Source organism: Miniopterus natalensis, chromosome 13 (assembly GCF_054644295.1).
Source record: "Miniopterus natalensis isolate mMinNat1 chromosome 13, mMinNat1.hap1, whole genome shotgun sequence".
NCBI classification, from domain to species: Eukaryota; Metazoa; Chordata; class Mammalia; order Chiroptera; family Miniopteridae; genus Miniopterus; species Miniopterus natalensis.
Genome location: NC_142093.1, coordinates 10,003,445 through 10,024,490, shown reverse-complemented (window position 1 = coordinate 10,024,490; position 21,046 = coordinate 10,003,445). Strand labels below are relative to the sequence as shown.

At 36.0% G+C, this 21,046-nt stretch overlaps 1 protein-coding gene across 1 annotated transcript in view; it reads right to left on the bottom strand.

The window, feature by feature from the left end:
• Positions 1-21,046, bottom strand: part of NCOA1 (nuclear receptor coactivator 1) — a 163,346-nt gene that overhangs the window by 43,328 nt on the left and 98,972 nt on the right. Inside the window, exons 6-11 of the mRNA XM_087823400.1 lie at positions 19,211-19,377; positions 16,556-16,653; positions 10,687-10,864; positions 8,491-8,670; positions 6,768-6,863; positions 4,791-4,931 (exon numbers count right to left, since the gene is read on the bottom strand). Of these exons, the coding sequence (XP_087679526.1) occupies positions 4,791-4,931; positions 6,768-6,863; positions 8,491-8,670; positions 10,687-10,864; positions 16,556-16,653; positions 19,211-19,377 (860 nt within the window). The remainder of the gene's footprint in view (positions 1-4,790; positions 4,932-6,767; positions 6,864-8,490; positions 8,671-10,686; positions 10,865-16,555; positions 16,654-19,210; positions 19,378-21,046) is intronic.

Sequence of the window (21,046 nt, the reverse complement as noted above, 5' to 3'; positions counted from 1 at the left end):
ACTCCAATAGCTTCAACCCTATAAAACAATTTTTGAATTAAGATATGTGGAAGGGAGACATAATTCTTTACAGAGCTGTTTGGATCAACATCTGCTCTACAAACCAAATTCTCCCCATAAGTGGGTTTCAAGGTTTAGCCTGGACAAAACTATTTTGAACCTCATTTTGATCACAGGTTCTGGTCTTGTTTTCTGATCTAGTTTTGCCAGGCATATAGCAGTATTTTGATCCCTGACTCCTGTGTAATAATTTTTGAACACTTAGTGGGAAGGAATATTATTGATGTAGTATTACTGACACCCTAGAAACTCCTCAAAGAACCTTTAAAATGGCAACTGTTCTTGTCCTCCCTCGCCCCCCTCTCCCTCGAATAGGCCTCAATAGAGCTACAAAGGAGAGGGAACCACTTTCTCTGGTTGTAGCAGCTGTAGAAGTAGAGCTACTTGGGTTTTTTACTCCACCCAATCTGATGCTGAGTTAACCTCAACAATCATGTTAACTAAATGGGCAGGTTAAAAATGTGTGGCAGGGTACTAAGGTCAATGCTGGTAGAGATTTCTTTTTCTTTTCGGTGTTTCCCTAGATATATGCACAAAGAATGCAATTTAAAAAAACTGTTACTAAGATAAAGGAAAAGGCTCTGGCTGGTGTGGCTTGGTGGTAGAGCATCCACTCGCTCACCGAAGGGTCACGGGTTGGACTCCTGGGTCAAGGGCACATACGTAGGTTGCAGGTTCATTCCCGGACCCTGACTGATCAATGTCTCTCTCTCACATCCATGTTTCTCTCTCCCCCCCTTCTACTCTCTCTAAAAATCAATGGAAAAATATCCTCGGGTGAGGAATAACATGTAACAACAAAAAGATAAAGGAAAAAAATTACCTCTAGATGGTCTAAGATTTTTAATCATCAATGAGTAAAGTCTATTTGGTATATAAAAATTTCTAAAAAAGGAAAACCTCGTATTTTAAATATTTTAAACAAAATTTGACATAAAAAGATTTTAAGTTAGTCTGTTATATGGACCATGGAATTATCCACATTACATAAGTCTCAAAGAACACTCTGGTTAATCATTTATATGGGTATTTCTGTTTTACAGCAATGCTTCCAAACTTCTTGATACTATAAACTGCTTCCAACTGTCTTGATATTTTTTAATAAAAATAACTTCGTTTTGTGATTATAAAGTTAAGATAACAGAGAAATGAACAAGAATAAGTAAAGTCATTTGTAAGCCATCACTCAGAGATGACCACTAACATTTTGTGAACCTTCTAGAATTGGATAGATATATATGAGTGAAATTGTACTATACGTGTATACTGTGCTTTCTTAGACTATTTTTCAATGTGACAATATATTATGGACATCTTTCAAAGACATGATCCATTACATCATTGATAATAGGTAAGTAGAACTTCCATGTAACTTTTCTAGGCTATCTAGCCCAATACTTCCCATGACCATTACTCTCCCTAAGTGCTGATAGATGTGCTACAGATAGAAACATAAGGAAAAATAAGTCTGGGTAACAAAGTCAAACAGGCACCCTTTATTGTAGAACTTCCCAGAAATTTAAATACCATAAATATGTCTTATGAATCCCCAAAAGTGAGAGACTAAAACATTCCCCAAACTTAATTCAGCAAGTAACATCATTTCTAGTTTTAGCTATTAATAATCTTGTGGATCCAAGTTTGCATTTTCCAAACTTCTCTGTAGGAAAACATCTTAGACTATAGACTCTGATTCAGTAGTGTGGGTGGAGCCCAGAAATCCAGTTTAACAACTTCCCCAGATGAACTTTGGGACGCATTTAACCTAGACCTTTTTTCAAAGGGATGGTTCTGAATTGAACAGAACCTCAGAACCTTTCCAAACTATATACACCTGCATGGACCTTCCCCTAGTTTAAAAAGTTCCTCAAGTGGTCCTGATACCCATTTCCCCCCCCAATCTCAATGGAGAACCATCGCTATAATCTAGCTCATGCTGAATGCTCTCACATGTGCTTTTGGCTGAAATGCATTTTCAAATTTGACTCTGGAAAATAAAATGTGAAAGCAATCCATGAACTTCTCTGTCAAAAGCAGCTGAAAAACTAAATAAAAACCAACTTAAAATTTTAATGCCTATTAAGATTTTATACCAGCCACTGTCTTCAAAGAGTAAAGTAACGGGCAGGAAAAAAGAACACAGATGGAGAACAAATTTTTCTTGCCTAAATATTAATCACTGTAGAGTTTTACAAACTTTAAGCTTTTTAAAAGTTTTATACAAAATCAAGGATACAGTGGCATAATTTCTTCCACTCTTCTTACACAGTCCCTAAGTGAAGAGGCAAGGAAACTGCAAATGCCAATTTATACCTCTCTGTTCTGGATAGACCAGGGTTCTCAAACCCAAAGTACAGGCATATCTTACTTACTGCACTTCACTTTATAGTGCTTCACAGATGTTGCATTTTTTACAAACTGAAGGCATCAGCAAAAGATGACGTCTCGCTTCATTGTGACACCCTCTTTGTAACGAACCAAACCTGCAATATCTCTGAGGTATGCCTGAATTTAAGCATTACCTTTAGAGCTTGTTAAGATATCTGGTTCCTCACCTGAGATTTTAGTTCAGATCATTCCCATGTAAGGGTGAGTCCCATGTAAGTGTTTCATGGACCACATTTTTCTTACCAGGTTAGATACTGCTAAATATAAAATATCAGAAAAATAAGTGCTTAATCCGCTGTTTGGTAAATTGTCCAGAATCTCCAAAACACTAGAATCAGAGTAATGTGAATTCTGGACAACTTAATTCTGAGAAAAATACAAATGATTTCTACTGAGGAATTTTTCTTAAAAAAAAAAATGGAAGCAAGGACATTAAGAAATGACTAATGGGGAAGAAGTGTTGAATTATATTTCTTCACATTTTACTCTAAATTATTTCATTTCATATGGTAATGATAGATTAGTTACTTACTGTATATGAATCAATCAATTTTCTAGAGAATTCTAATAGTTTAGAAGCATATACTTTAAACTGTGGTTCAATCACATTTATGGAGAGCGTAACCATTTGGACAATGAGATAATCATTGAGACCTGCTTTGCCTCAGTGGAAATGTAGATAAGTTATAAGCAAATAAAGTTAAAAGTCTTGTAAGTAAAGTCTCAAATCTATGCAGAAGTCAAGTGCCACACTGGGTAGGGGGAGTCACAAAGTTTGCAACCATGGGATGTCATTGGTTGCATATTACATGGTTTCCAAACCTGACTGCATTTTAGTATTCCCTGGAGAACTTTTTAAAATACAGATTCCTGGTCCTATCTTTGGGGATGCTACTAGTCTAGTAAGAGGCACCTTGGAGAACCTTTAGTCTGTAGGAAGTTGTCTCAAGGGACTAGATTAGTGAGATTCATATAGATGGCTTCCTGGAAAAAAAAAAAAAGGCAAGCTGTTTCCTCCATATCACTAGGAAACAGCTGACCTAAAATGCAATGAATGGAAAATTACCTGTAAACTTAGGAAACCTAATATTATGAGAAAATGTTAAAATTAAGAAGTATGATAGAATAATGAAAAATATTTTAAAATTGTTTTTCAGAAATAGCCATGCAAAGAGTCTCTTTCTAAAGAAATTATTGACTTAGAGATTAAAGAATAAATCACACTGTGAAAGGGTTATTTAGCCTACCATAATTACATGGCTATATATATATGTGTGTGTGTATATATATATATTTAATCCTCACCTGAGGATATGCTTAGCAAGAGGAGGGGAGAGAGAGAGTGAGAGAAACATCGATGTGAGAGAGATACATCAATTGGTTGCCTTCCTTACACCCCCGACTAGGGATTGAACTGCAACCCAGGTATGTGACCTGACCAGAAATCGCACTGGAAACCTTTCGGTGCACAGAACGGTGCTCAACCAATTGAGCCACTCCAGCAGGGTGGTGATATTTTTTTAAGTGCATCAAAATCCCTTATCTCTGACTCTCTATGAACTTTCTGGACTTAATTCTAAGATAATTTTCCCTGTCTGTCCTATAATACTGTTAAGTTTATTAAGGGCAAGGAATATACTTGTTTTATACTCCCACAGGCTTACTATGATGCAGCATCTATTCAATTATTCATTATTAATTTCATATGACATACTTTTAACTTGAAACTTCAACCTGAGTCAGGAGATGCATGTACTATAACAGTCAGAAAGTAAACATTCACAATATAGATCTCTGTATTATCTAGAACCCTTTGACATGCCTGTTCTGCTGGGAATGATCTTCCAAAGCCAGACAAAAATGTCACTTCCTCTCTGAAGCCATCCCTGATTCTTCAAATCGGAATTAAGTTTTTCCTTCTTTTACTTATACTTCTATTATAGCCCATGTCACACTGATCCTTAACACTGTCATATATTATCCTAATACAGTTTAAGCTCCTTAAGAACAAAACCCCACTTCTTAGTAATCATGGTATCCTTGCACCTTATATAGTGTTCTATGCATGTGAGGAACTTGATACGTGTCTGCTGAATGAATGAATGCATGCATGAATGAATGAGTGACTACCACATGATATCCTGTTCTTTATAATGTGCATCCCAAAATTCAGGATCCACTCATGAATTACTTTGCTTGCCCATTTCTTCCTTTCCTAAAACTGATTATTGCAAACACTGTAATGTGGAGAAAAGACTTATCACCCATAAATTTCACATAAATTATTCAATATTAATAAAGAGCAAAGTTAATGAAAATAACTGAGAGAGAGAAAACTTTACCTTCTTGAAATAATTGTCTGGCATAAGATGGCTCTCTGCCCTGAGGTTGGAAAAAAGCATAAATGCATTTTCTCACTAAATCTTCCCAGCCAGTTCTGCCAGCAGCTCTCAGGGAACTTGTATCAATAGAGATGATTTTACCTATACAAAGAATAAAATTTCACATTTATGATAGCCTCTTGACATAAATCATCCATATTTCAAAACAAACAACTGCTTCTCAGAAATATTTTGCCCCCCAAATGCAGAATGGAAAAAAGCATTATTAATTTTTATTACCTACGGTAACAAAGTATATCCATGGCATGATAATGAAAAATTGTTTTGGCCTTGGAGTGTGTTAGGTACTAGAATGTCATATTCTAAAATTCAATTCCAGTCAAGTATTAGTCATATAATAAAGACCTGAAGCTACTGAGACTAATGCTGGTCAAACTCCCCTGGTTTGCGCTTTGGACCCTGCTCTCCATGTACACAGTAATGAGTGAATCACTAATTGGGGAAGGAGAGGCAGAGATGAATATATTATTTTGGTAATTTATCTCTACCTACTCTTTAGTAAGAGCAGTTGGAAGCTTACCTTTAAAAACACAATAATAAAGCATACAACATAGGATATTAGACTTCTGGGACTAAAAAATTAGTAAATGTTATAAGAGGATCTTATAGACAATGATAAAGATGAAAAAGTACATTAAGCCTGGCCGGGCGTGGCTTGGTGGTTAGGCGTCGACCTAGGATCCAGGCGATCAGGGTTCGATTCCCGGTCAGGGCACATGCCCGGGTTGTGGGCTGCAGCCGATCAATGACTCTCTCATCATTGGTGTTTCTATCTATCTCTCTCTCCCCCTCTCCTCTCCTCTCTCTGAAATCAATAAAGATATATATTTAAAAAAAAAAAAAGAAAGAAAAAAAGAAAAAGTACATTAAAACTAAACTTTCATAAAGAATAAAATTTAGTAGAAATGATCTATCTCTATATCAAAATTAGAGAGGTGAGTGATATGTATAGAACTCTGATGTAAAAGTATAAAAATCTGATGTGTCAGAGTGAAGGTTAAATAACATATGAAAAATATTTTACAGATTGTAAGGAACAATAATTTGTTTTTGCTGAAAATCAAATCTGAGCCCTGGCACATACCACAGTTGCAGGCTAGATCCCCAGCCTGGTCAGGGATGTGGGGTGGCAACCAATCAATGTGTCTCTCTCACATCGATGTTTCTGTTTCTCTCTTTCCTTAGGGCTTCTGCAACTCTGTGTCCTCAATCAGGAGCACTCATTTTGCACCGAATTCCTCCTCACCACTCCCTTCCAACACCCGTAACTGGCACCACCTCATCCTTCGGGGCTTAAGGATTCAATATCAGCTCTCCAGCCATGCTTTATTAACCAGCTAATTTAAAACAGGTCCTCCCTATTAGCTTACCTTACCATCTCACACCCTTTCCATCATAAAACATAACATGATTTATAATTACATCATTGCCTTTTGCTCAACCATGTACACCCTGAGCAATCACACATAGTGACAGGTATTTCCAGGCATTGAAAAATCATGTGCTGAATAGATTTAAAGAATAAAGAAAAAAAATAGCCAGATATATTTAAGCATAATAGTAAAAACCACCATACTTGTATCCACTTATAAATAAATATATTTAAGTCTACATTGCCAAATTTCTTTAAAAAGTTTATTCCATGATTGTGAAAAATAATTTGTAATCAAAACAAATACAAATATGTGAATAGTTATAAAGTAACGTTCTCTCCAGCATTCTGGCTTGTGACAATGATTACAATATCTAAAATGCAGAATATCAAAACCACCATTTAAAATATTTTCTGTATGAGAGTAGTGAACATAAGCTGAATAGCAGAGAACAGAAGGACACAAAATTCTGGATGTAATTAGTTTTAAAAGCAAAGCCACATCATTAATAGTGATGGAACATTTTGAACTTGGCAATTAGTACCTGTAGTATCTTGCTTAGTCATAAAGGATTCTACACCCGTAATAGCTGGAGGCCGAGGTAATCGCCGTGCAATACAAATCAAACATGACTGGAAATCTGCCCAAAACAAGAAAGGGAAAGTGAAGGAAGGAGGGTAGAAAATGGTTCACAATCTTACTTCACATTATCAGTTTTTACAGAAATAATACATTTTATAGGCTCTGACACAATATCGGAGTCACTCTGATCTAACAGTATTATACTAGAAATAAAATTGCTGGCAATCAAGAACAGGAAGGTCCAGGTAGAGATCTAGTTAGCGTTAAGTTATCCCTTCCCACTGAATGTTCTTACATAAACCAGAGGAGACCAATGCATCTCAGGTACTTGGAATGATAACAACTCGAAGAAGTAGTTTTGATTATACTTAAGCAACACAGTAAATTTTTAAATACAGTTCTATAGTCAGCCAATTTCCTATACTCATCAGTACTTAATGGCTACAAAAATTATTCTTAAGCCCTGGCCAGGTAGCTCAGTTGGTTAGAGCAATCACCCTGATATGTCAAGGTTGTGGGTTCAATCCCCAGTCAGGACACATACAAGAATAAATGCATGAATAAGTGGAACAACAATTTGATATATCTTTGTCTCTCTTGCTCTCCCTCTCGCTCTCTAAAATCAATAAATAAAATCAGTAAATAAAAAATAAAAATGTTCTTTAAAAACAGAAAAAAATTATTATTATCAGAATATAAGTCATTGAGTACTGATGAATATAAGAAATTTACTATAGAACTGTATTTAAAAATTCACTGTGTTGCTTAAACCTAGGCAAAATGACTTCTGTGCAGATAATAATAATGATATGAGAAAAACATTTAACTCTTTCTGAAGAATCATAATTTGCCCTTGACAGAGGACTTTATGTTGTAGGCTCTATAATTTTTTCAAAGTTCCAGTTCCAATTTTTTTTAATGTACTACACATAATATCACACAGCTAAATATGAACTTTAATCACATGAAGCAGCCTTGCATGTATATTTTGTAAAAAGTCCCTAGTTGATCGCGGCACTCATTTCCTGTGGAAACCAGCTACACATACAGCCTTTTTTTTTTTCCTGCATCTGACTGACTTCTTGTCTCCTACCTTCCCTGGTCACTACTCCAGTTTCCAATCTTAGTGTACTTAGCTTAGCTCAGTCTAAGTTCACATGGAAAACTCATCCACTGTCACATATTTAACTAATGCCATGTTGATACCATGTTCACATTAGAGCTTCAGCTGTTTTCATCTGTTCATAAGCTTTCTCTTTATAAATTACCTTGAATGGCCTCAAAAATGCTAACTCTATTCTCCAATGTTCCCTACACTCTAGACTTGAAACTAAAAAAATCAGAGCTGTTCAACAGCCTGCTGCGTCTGGTACATTTCCAACTGGCAGCAGTTAGTGACATCTCTTATTTCTAGGCAGCAAGTTGGTTTGAATTTGACATTTTAGTGGGAATGCCAGCTTAAAATTGAGAATTCAGGGGCATTTTAAAGGGGTGATTATAGATGTTAGCATTTTTTTTCTTAAGTTATTACAAAACATATAGCAAATTGAATAGCCATTATGATATACAATACAGTAACCAAAAGTACTACCTGAAAAAGGCAGTTTTTATAATCAATTAACCTCAGTATTCCTGAAAGCCATGGAAAAAGCAACCAAAAACCTTAAATTCACCCTTTGTTTTACCTTCTCCGTCTTCTTGAATTGATTTTGGCTGCGACACAGTGAAACACTGCATTACTTCATAGCGCTGGCAAGCTTCTTGGTTCTCACTGCCTGGCTCATCTGGAGGGTGAATTAGCATCCTGCAGTTAAAGGTATGGCTACTTCGTCGAGTTGCCTCTTGAGGCCAAGGAACTCCATTTACTGTGGAGAAACGGAGAAAACCTGATTATATCCCTGTGAATAAGTAAAACAGTACAAACTCTGAAGATACAAAAGACATACCTTTAGCCATCTGCTTAATTAGATACTCAGATTAAAAGACAGACAGACCTCTTCAGATCTAACATTATCCTGAGGCAGCAAGGTGATTCTCTTCCTTAGCAAATCTAAATGTCTACCAATTTGAAAATCATAAAATTTCTAAGACATTGTATAGGATTTCTCCCTTCAAAGATAAGGCCTTACAAGTACCCTAATTCATTAACAGTCTTTATAAACAGTGACTAAAACTAAAAATGAATAGCTTACTAGCTCTTTTACTCAGAATTTAATAGTAGTTAATAAGATTTTCTGTTTGTTTCCAGTTATACTCTGGCAATAAAAAAAAAAGACTGAAAACCATAGGTCCATTGTCAAACAGAGGGTTTAACCTGGCAGGTATGAACTCTTAAGGATGGGCTTGTGTGTATGTTTATCTTTTTGGATTCAGTTTCTTAAAGGAGTCTGTGATTCAAAAAAATATTTAGTGGCCTTGGCCTGTGTGGCTCAGTTGGTTGAGCATCGACCCATGCACTGAAAGGCAACCAGTTTGATTCCAGGTCAGGGCACATACCCAGGTTGCAGGTTTGATCTCCAGTAAGGGTGTGGGCAGGAGGCAACCAATCGATGTTTCTCTCTCTCTCTCTCTCCCTCCCTCCCTCCTTCTCTCTCTAAAACCAATTTAAAAATATTTAGAATAGAGTAAAATCTTGGTTTTTTATAACCATTTTTTCTTGCACTTTATTTTCACAGTTTATATGCTATAATACCTTCAATATTGTGGGTAATCAATAAGTTATTACATCAAAATGACACTTAGAAAAGTCACCTGATTCGGTATAAGAAAATTGAAATCTAGAATTATGGAAAAGATATCCATACATTTCAAAAAAAAAAAATGTTGTCTGTCAGGTCATTTCTACTGACCTGCCTCTTCTTACTATCGCATCATTCTATAACTGTCAGAGGAATCCTGGAAACAAACCTATACTGCATTAAGGAGTCTTGGTTCTGCTATGAGCTAGTTGTGAGGTTTGGGTTAATTACTTAATCTTTGCCTCATCTTTAGAATAAAGTAACCCACTATATTATCTCTAAAGTCATTTACACTCTAAATTTTATAACAAGACCAGTTGATAACTCAAATATCGAGCTAGTGACTTTAATAGAAACAATCTTTTCAGGATCTCAGTTACTATAAACACATAGTACTCTTTTCAAGGAAGAAATAAGGCTTCCATTCCATCCAGTAAACAATGTAGAAAATAAAGAGCCATGGATAACATTTCACTTACATGTTTGGTTTAGTTATATAGAATTTCTAGCCAAGGTCCTCCCCCCACTTTTGGAGCACAGATAGGCTAAAGAGAAGGTACATGACAGTAAATGGAACAGAGAGGCTAGAAATCAGACCCAAACCATTCTCTAAGCTAGGCTCCTTTGTCGCTGAACAACCCATTCAACCATACTTGGAACTCCTGAGTTGAAACCACTTACATCCAAAAATGTTGATTTTAATAAGTACATAATATGCCATTCTGTCCCTCCCTCCTTCCCTCCTTTCCCTCCCCTTCTTTCTTCCCTCCCTCCTTCCCTTCCACCTCCTTTTTCTCTCTTTGAGCAGGGTGATGGGAAGGATACACATTTCTCTCTTTCTTGGTCATAATAAAAATGGAAAACAAAGGGAATTTCAAGCAGAAGCATCTGCTCTGCCTCCCATACTATCATGACTGTGGCATAATCTGGAGGAAGAGGCTGAAAGAGATGCTCTCTATCAGCTATTTGATGACAGTCCCTCTTCATATTTTTACATCTCAGGCTGAGACTAAATTTTAAAATATTTTAATATACTATAACATACATCAGAATAATACTATGTATTCTAAATAAAATAATATATTTACATAAGGAGAAGCTAGAGAGAGTTCATATTGTTTTAAAAAATATATTTCTTTGTACCTAGAGATTTTGGTAGCAGATTCTTCACAAATTCTGCATGATCCCCCACATGCAGTATGCTGTAGACACTGGTATTCATTAATTCCTCCTGGTTGTAACCCAAGTAGCTGGTCACATTCTCTGACACAAATACAATTCTCCCTTCACAGTTCACAACAAAGAAAAATCCATCCAAAGCCTGCAACACCAAAAAAAAAGGGGGGTGGGGGGTTAAGAGGTTGGGAGGTTAAAAGATAGAAGTAAACATATACATTTCGGTATGAAAAAGAGATCAGAAATATATGCCAAGTTAAAAAAAAAAAAAAAGGAGGGGGGCTGAAGAGAAGATTTACTATTGCATGCTCGCTATGGACAGGACAGGGTTTTTAAATAAATTGTAACTAATGTTCCAAGTAGGCATAAATGAATATGTGAACTTTCTTCCTTAGAGAGAAATTTTATGGTAGCGGATGCGAAGTGACTGACCTAGGCACTCATTTCTACCCTCAAGGAACTTATGGTAGAGTGGGTGAGAGACATAAACATAATAAAATCCCAGTGATAAATGCAGTGTTGGAGACATATAGAGACTATTCTATGAACACAAAGGCGGCTACTTAATTTGGGGGGGCAAAGAAAGGTTCCTTACAGACTCCTACCTTAGTTATAAAAGGAATAGTCAAGGAGGGGAAGAAGAAGAGAGGAGAACATTTAGGCAGAGGAGGGAACATGGCAGTGCACAGGAAGCTCAAATCACAGACAGAGCCAGGGGTCTCCAAAGGGAGATGTATGTGCCCCAAGGGGAGCAGAATATCCACAGGGGTGCAGGGAAAAAGTCAGAACCTCCACTTACAGTGTAATCCAAAACATAAGGGAGATATTAAGCTTAATAAACATAAGGACTCCCTGGTACCTCATTCAGTCCTGACGGTCACATATCACAAACCGTGGAATCCTAAGAGAAGATCCAAAATACAGAGGTGGATGGTGGCACCTTATTTATAATCTTTCCACTTACTGCAATATATTGCAGTTCATTTGCTATAGAATGTATATGAGCAATAAAAACAAGACCTTTAAAAAGTAGAACATTTATAGAATCTTGAAATAAGAGAAAAATCCTTTGTGTTACATAGAGGACTGCTGATTGCCTGTGGCAAAATACTGAGAAGAGCCAAGCTGTCTAACAATGGTGATGGGCTACTCATTTCCCTTTATAAAAGAGACAAGTGTCCCAATTTGCTGACTTTTTCTATGATGACAAATGGTAACGATAATATGCTGCCTAGCAAATATTTTCCAAATAACACACTTAATTTTGTAACTCAGGTAAATGAGAAGTGAAAGGGCATTCAAAACAGAGGAAACAGCTCAGAGGTTTAAAAAAAATCACTTTGAATGCACTTGTAAGATTTGTGTTACATTTACAGTAAAAAATGTTTTTCAAAGCTTCAAGGAAAAAAAAAAAAAAGGAAAAAAAAAGGAAAAGGAATTTATCCTAAAGGCAATGGGGATGATCCTGAAGGCAACATTTTTATGGGAGAGTGACATTATCTACTTTTACAAAGGTCTTTCTGGCAGCGGGCGTGGTGTGGAGCATGGAAAGAAGGGAACCAGTTGCAGTGCTATTGTGACACTCCAGTTCAAAGGAGACACTGGATTAAGGCAATGGTGGTGGAAGTGAGAGCCGAGAATTTGACAGAAGCAGAACAGCACTTGGTCACCTGCAGCATCGATGGGAACAAGCATTTGGGGTGATTCTTCATTAATGACTTTAGGCTCTGGTAGATAAATGCCTTTCCCTGAGAAAGGACATTTGGGGGGGGGGGGGGGGATCTAGTCTTTTACTTTTTCAGCTTTTTCTTTTTATAAACAGAAGGTAAAGGGAAGGATTGTAAATTTAGTTTTAGAAATATATTTGAAATGACTGAGGAACATTCAGATGAAGATGTTGAAAAGGCAGCAGGATATAATAAAAGGGATGCTCTGAAGAGAGATCGTTGGATTTAAAGGTACCTGTATCATTTTGTTTTTTGTTTACTTGCTTTTGGGTTTTTTAAACTAACATTAGCTTTTCCCCTCCCACAGAATATCTGATTTCCTTTGGGGAGTTACTTCTTTCCTATTAAATACAATCTTGTGGGGTCTTAATCAGGCCATTGGGAGACTTTCTCCGTAACTGTGAACCTTGCAGAGAATTACAAAAAGACCAAACTTGGCTGGAATACACTCGTTAAAGCAGCAGGGTACAGCCCAAATGGGTCTTTCTCAGGAACCATTTGTATAGTTTCTGCTTTCTAGCCTCCTTAAGATACTTTGTTTTCATCCTATTTCCATGCATGGTTCTGTGATATCCAAATAGCACTCCAATAAATTCATATTTACTTAATGTAGTCAGAATTGCTATGTTGCTTGAAATCCAGAGAACCCTAGTTGATGTTTTATATACACACATGTACATGCATACATACATATGAATATATCATACAGACATTGATGTAGATCAAACTGCCCAAGAAATGTGCACAGAATTTTTCTTTTAAAAAAAGGAAGAGTGAAGGCCAGAACACTGGAGGATGCTAACATAAGGGGAAGGTAAAGAAAGAAAAATGTGAGAAAGAGGTTGAGGAATAGCAAGAGGAGAGAGGCGATCGTGCTGTCAAAGATGCCAAAGGAAGAGTTTTAAGGAAGAAGGAGTGGGTAGTCAGCAGCGCCAAGAGCCACACAGCAATGCAGGGAACGGTACACAGTGAGGTAAGGAGGCCTGGATGCACATGCAAGATATAGGGAGGCCTCTGTGACAAAAACAGAATTGGGGAGCAGGGGGAAATAAGCGTTAGAGCCAGTAACACAGAGCTCTGAACAGGAGGCCACAGAACTGAGACAGCAACAAGCAATGGAAAATGAGCAGCTTAAAAAAAATGCTGTACTGATGAGTACTTACCATGGGCCAAGTAACAAGTATTTGTTGAGTAATAAATTCTAATACTACTGTCTCTTTAAATGTGTGGAAATTACCTCCAATACCTCATTCTTAACTCATTTACTTCTATGTTTTAAAAAGGTGTGGGGAGAGACAAGCTGGTGGGAGTTTCTCATATTATGGTGGCTATTTGGACATAGTTTAGATGTGCAGGTCTTCTGTCCGAGCAAGTCCCCTCCAGATTAATACTGTAAAACAGAACTTTTTTGCAACATCAGAGGTATTCTATTGTCCAATACAGTGGGCACTAACCGCATGTAGGTTCTGAGCATTTTAATGTGGCTGGTGAGGCTGAAGCACTGAATTTGTTATTTTATTTAACTGTGAATAGCCACGTGTGGCTAGTGGCTCTCTTACAGCACAGTGCAGCACTAGACTGCAGCTTGGATGATTCAATGGACAATCTCACGGTGGCTTTTTACTGCCTCTTCTCAGCTGCCCTGGATTAGACTCTACAAAGTTTAAGGCAATGAGGATGGGGTTAGGGGATACAAAGGAGGGACAGAAAAGGCTGTCCATGAGGGCAACTCTGAAGCCAGTAGAAGTTAGTAATTCTGCTCCATGTATCTATAGCTCATAAATAAAAAATGTCATTTGCCCCCTTGGAGTCAAGAACCTAAATACTCTGTTCTGAGTTTTTGGAATTTCTAATTTGATGGTTTTTTTTCGCACTTGAAAATGCTTGCCTAATGACATTTAATCCACCTGTAATGCTGTTACAGTTTTCCTTTGATTTGTAGTGGTTTTCAGGGTAATAATTTCATCAGCTAAAGAAAATAACTCTTTGTTTTCTTGTAGTATTGAGTGGATGTTCTGCTGTCATTTCTGTTCATTTTAAGTGTTGTGGACTTTTCTCATGCAGCAATGACAAGCATTTACATAAATTAAAGCAGCACGGAGCAGTGTCCTGTCTTCGGTTGTCTGTACTCAGTTTGTGGACAATCTATTTGCTCTCCTTGTTGATTTCTGAGGTTTCTGAAGAACGTGTGGAACTAGGATTAAAATGATTACCATTTTCCTACAGGAACTCCAGAAACCTCAAGGCCCTCTATACCTTATATTTATTCATGATCTCAAATGACATTATATGCAGAAAATAAATTTAATAAATATTCAATGAAATGAGAGAAGGTTCTTAGGCCAGTTTTAAACTCAGGGCACTAAGAAGGCAGGTAGAACTCTCATAGAAAAATTGGAAGGTATGAAGAGACTAGTCTACTAACACCCTGCAGGGTAGCAGAGATGAGCAGTAAATGCTAGGCCAGATCAGGTCTCCAGGAAGGGCCCAAGTGTAACCAAGTACACTTGGTGGATGGTGACAGGGGCCAAGCAGGGGAAACGTGTGGGGTAGAAGAAGTGGGAAATGAGCCTAAAGTACTTCTCTTTCTTTAACTTATTTTCCTCTAACAGCATACATTAAAATTTTCAAAATATAGCAAAGTTGAAAGAATTTTGTAGTGAACATCTGTCTATCACTTAGATTCTACCATTAACATTTTTACTATACTTGTTACAACACTGTTTCCAAAATGCAGTCATGTTTACTAGCTTGTGTAAAGCATATAATAAAAAAATCAGAGTCCATCACATGTGGTGGCTTTCCCCTCCCACTTATATGTGTATACATGCACTGGCTCACAGAGGTTTCTACCCATATCCAGTATGTGCTTGTTCCCCGAATAAAAATCATTAAAACCAATAGTCTAAAGTTACAAAGTACTTGTATAACATGGATGAAAAATAAAGAATTTAGATTCTGAGGGAGAAGTTGCTAATAGGAGAGTCAAAAATATTTAGCAGGCTGTGAAAAGTATGGAAACGGAGTAAGGGAAGGGGCTAAAGCAAGAAGCACACGTTTGGGTGACACCTCTACAGAGACAAAAGGTGAAGCAAGGAGAATCCATCATACTACTCCTGGAGCCAGAAAAGCAAGAACTGAACTTGGAGAATGTTCTCACATCAGCAGTGTTGGTAGAGGGAATTATGGTTAATATAGACACAGAAGTAGTTAGGGTAAGATGAAAGGATGTATGAAGAAGTTAGAAAATAAACAAATTTGTTAGAAAGACTTCACCAGAAATGAGGGCCTTGAGGTAGGACAAGGAAAGAAGAATCTATTTTATATCTATCTAACCTACTTTATATATAACATATATGTATATGAATACATATATGTATATAATAAATATATATAAATAAAATTAGCCCTAGAGAAAGAAGAGCATACACTGTGGGGAATGAGTATGTACATACACATATGTATGTTTTTAAACATTCATGTATGAGAGCGAACACTTAAGGCGATGAGCCTGCTTGGAAACAAAACATCTGTGCTGAGAATAGAGGGAATAAAGATTAAGTAGACAAAGCAGGAGTAAAATTAACACAGCAATTACAAAGTAATTCCCATTTAAAAGTTCTTTACTTTAAAAAGTTTGATAGAAGGTTGTTAAAATAATATGTTCTCTTACAATGTTTCCATAAACCATTAACAAACTTTTAGTCAGAAAACTTTTCAGGAAAACATCTACTGCAATAAGTGAGGCATCCCTTATTCAAAGATGAAATTCTACAGTAGGCATATGAATAGCACTAGCTAGTGAAATAATTTAGTTTCCCAGCTAGTCCTAACCACCACAGAAATAAATGGCAAAGCCATACAGTAGGCTTCAGTTTTCCATTTGACTATTTAGAATGCTGTGATGAAAATTTCTTATGATCATTGCTCACATTTAATTCTGAAATAGTACCAACTGTCAAAATAGTTTCCAAAATAAAATAAGTATTAAAGTTCTTTAAAACTTTACTTTGTTTTATAATTTATTAACTGAATATAAAATACAAAAGAAGGAAAAAACACACCAAATTGGCTGGAATAAAGCTTTCTAAGTCAATGAGAACAGCTACCTCTAAAAGAAGAGGTCCCAAGGATTCCTTTTCTATCACTCCTTGACTACTCGATGAGATGTCTGATTTCTGTACTTCATCATCAGTTGTTGATTTCTCTATAATAAAGAACCAAGAAGTCATATATCCAAAAAGGGCTCATTTCCATAATGGCAAGTTTAAGAAGACGTAGACTCACCTAATTTTAGATTCAAATAACATGTATTTATTATCTAGGCCAGTGATTTTCAACCTTTTTTATTTCATGGCACACATAAACTAATTACTAAAATTCTGAGGCACACCAAAAAAATATTTTTGACCAATCTGGCAAGAAAAAAAAAAAGGTATCATTTTGATTCATTCACATGGAGCAGCTACTGTTGTGTTGGCTGTTGTCATTTTTTTGACAATCTAAGAGAAAGAGGTCAGTGCCCCTGACTAAATAGTCAGGTATTGCATGTTTTAAAAATTCTTGTGGCACATAGGTTGAAAATCGTTGATCTAGGAACTTTCACATTTAGTCTTAATTCTACTCATTTCATAGAAGATAAAACTGAGGGTCACAAAGGCTTAAGTAATATGTTTCCCAAATAACGTAGTGACTAATTTGAATTCTGACCTACCGAGTCCAGTGTTACAACAGTGAGAAAAATGGTATAACTCTATAGCCTTTTAAAAAGTCTATAATAAAAATTTTTAAGAAATGGATAAATTGTAAAAGAATGACTATTTCCATCATTTTTCTTTATTCTTTTCTGATTTGACTGATTGCCAATGAAGAGAAAGGGAAGATAGGAATTTCCTTTTGTGAGCTGCATGAACACCTAACCTTTCACATACATGTCACGATGATCCAATTTGATAAAACTGTTACTGCTAAAAGGCTTTGAAATTCTTTTGTGTGATGTTGAAAAATCCATCCATCATCTTAAAGTAGCATCATACTTAGATAAGTTTCCAATCTATCAGACAAGTTAGTTTACCAAAAACCATATATAGTATTATTGAGTATAGAGATTCATTTTTTCACTTTAAAAAATGAAATATTTTAAATATTCCAAAAAAATACAGAAAATGACAGCGCATATATTCACATAGCCATATTCATTTTTCATGAATGGTGATGTTAACACTATTTACTTTGGGTCTTTCCTTTTTAAATAAACACAATGCTGTAAACAGAGCAAAAGCTCTGCCACCATTCTTCCTCTGTCCCTTTTCAGAAGTAACCAGTATTGTGAGGTCACAATAATAATTTCTAAGCATCTTTTTATAATTAAACTACATATGTATGATTTCATGAACAATATATTATTATTTTGTGGGTGTCAAGTGGTATCTCATTGTGGTTTTGATTGCATTTCTCTGATGGCTATGATATTGAGCAAGTTTTTCATGTGCTTATTGGTCATATATATGTCTTCTTTGGAGCAATGTCTATTCATTTGCCCATTTTTAATTGGGTTATTTATTTTTATTTTGAATGATTTATTTTATAGCATCTTGTTTCATGGATAGAGTATCTTCCCTTTTGTCTCTAAGGGACTGTTTGCTTGTTTTAAATTTTCTTCTGCTCCTTGTGTTGTCTCAGCTTTCTCTTGAGTGACTTTTTTTCTGCTTGTTTACTTAGTTTGTTCTCTTTTATATTACAGGCTTTCCCCAAATATTTGGATTTTTATTCATATTAAAGAGTGATGAACTAAAGTGCTGACTGGCAGCTGTGAGAAGAGTGGGGGCAAGGAGCTGAGTTTTTTCACTTGGGGATCATTTGCAGCTGCCAGTGTTTATGTGTGTGTCCTTTGGACTACTCATTTCCCCCACAGGAATCCTCCCACCTTCCACTTAGGGACTGTGAGCCAGGCTGCCAGGGTTCTGAGTCGACCAAGCAGGGGCCATATGCCTCTTGCTGGCTTGCCCCTTTATAGGCTCACAATACCAGCTTCTCCTTGCTGAATCAGTTGTCACGAATTAGCCATTTTCCAGCTTCCAAAATCTTAAAATCTTATCACTTTAATCATTGTAAACATATTTGTTTATAGTCTTTTCATACTGCTTCTATTAATCTGAAGTTCTTTTCGGTCCAGCCCTTCTGTTGGTTATACATGCTCTTACCAGAGATTATTCCCTCATATGTTATATACATTTATTTTTTTATTTTTTTTTTGGTATAAAATCACCCTCAGAAGCACTTTTTCTTTGGGAATCCCATGGGGCCAGGTGTGAGAGTGTTTCTCCAAAGTATTTTGCTTTTGTTTCTGGTAGGCAATCCAGGGGTTTTGTGGTGTGAGGGTCCCATGCAGGGTATATAAATCACAAAAATACAGCAGGGTTTTCCCCAAGCCCAGAAGAGACAAGCTTATTATTCAAATGGAAGGCTATTTCTATCCCTGAGTTGTCTTTCAACTCTATGTCAGAGCCTCAGATCTGACACTATAACCTGTGTCTCCTGATGCTATGCCCTATGACACTGGGTCCCATAATCTCCCAAGGCAACCAGTTTTTAACAAGCTACTTTCTTATAACAAGAAGGCTCTCAGATTTACTTTCTAAAATAAAGAGAATATAAACAAAAATGTTTCTTTAATAAAATTATGAAGTTCAATGTAATTTCTTAAAAAATAAAATCACAGATTGTCAGTGTCTTTAATAAGAAAGCCATGGGTTGTTTTTTACCTTGTTCCATTCTCTTCATTAGCTGTATTTGATCAACTGTCTTCTTCAAAATCTTGCATTTGTCTGGTTTTACACTCAAGCTGTCAATGTCACTGATGTTTGCAGACAATAACTCAGCTAGCTCTTCTAAGTATTTATTTTCTTGCTCCCTGCGCCTCTTTTCGGTGCTGTCACACAAAGAACACCCAGTTAGCGTATATTTCTACCACCGTGTTTCCTTCTCTGGTCAAGTATTTAATGTTTACACATTTAGAGATCCCTAATTTTATCCAGAATATAAAACCAGATTGAGAAAACAATTTAAATTCACATCTAAAACAGACCACAAAATATCAAAGTGTAGAAAATAATCCTGGCTAAAGAGAATGAGCTGTCACAGACATATTTCCTCAGCAATGTACATACATTGACTATTTCAATCACCAATGAATATAGAGATTAAAAGGAAGCAAACAGTACATATACTACTCACATTTGGAATTATTCTACCTTCTCAATAATTCCTTGCAATAGAAAACCTAAATTTTCAAATAATTTTTGTTATAAATTAAGCAGGGTAGACTATATACTAGAGTTCAAATAAGTTATCACTAGAAATCTAATAAACTCTTGATTTTTACAATGAATAGGCTGTACCAGTCCTTATCAGAAAGAAAAAAGCCCCCATTCAGAAAGTAAAATAAAAGGAATAGACCAATAGTTAGAAGCCAAGGTACACAGAATGGTATCCTGAGTATACAGCTTTGTTTTAGAGAATAGGTTCAATTAAAAAATATACAGAAAATACCACCTACGTATAAGTTCTCATAAATATAACAAATGAAATCAAACTCGATTTACCTTAAAGTGAGCAAATGAGAACAAAGGGTAAAGTGGAGACAGCCAGCGCTTTACATGCGCTCGAAAGTACTGAATGAGCATGGCTCATTTTTGTTTCCCAGTCGTTACCCCTGGCTTACTTAGCCAAGTCATCAGGCAACTCACTTTACGTAATACAAAGACAGTGAAGCACTATGGTGAAATGAATTTTTTTATTATCAAATTAAAATAATAAGAAAGATTGGTCAAAAGCAGCTCTTTGTTTTATAAGCAGCAGTCAAAATCATTTGGCTGCATATAAAAGTGGTAGAAAAAAGGTGAAAAGAGAGAAAGATCAGTTGCTTTTAAAAAGCTCATAACTGGCAACAATTAAAACACCATTTACTTTTTTAAATTAAAAAAATTACTATAAAGGTGATAGCATTTACATAACAACTTAGAAAGTTGAAAAGAACCAAGTCAAATCACCAAATGTATTGACCTACATAAAACATACTACTACTAAATGGTGCACATCTAAAACAAAGCTACATTTTAAAGCTCCAACAATCACACACTCTGTCCTTATCTTTTATATCTTCCACTATTAGGAAATTAGCCCCATTTTACTTATTAAAACTCTTACAACTTCCACAGCTAGTACAGGCAGCAAGATTTTGACAAATTTCACACCAAGGCACTGAAACCTAGGCATGAAGAAAATGAGTGGCATACATTTTGATATATAATGGCTTTAGAGAACTCCAGGTAGTTTAACTGGATAGTGTTTTGAAGCACATCTGCCTTTTATGTTAGAGAAACTAATTAATATTAGACTTATTTAGTATATTCAGTCTATAGTCTGATTTGTTTAAATCTATGGGTCTAAATTTCAACATACATAAATTGGATTCACTTGGTGAGCCTCCTAAGTCTGTTTTTGACTTTAAAATTTGTGTAAAACTGAAGTGGCTGAAACTACTGTAGAGTAAAAGAAAAAGAAAATTGATAGAATGGGCAGGATAGGCAGACAGCAAG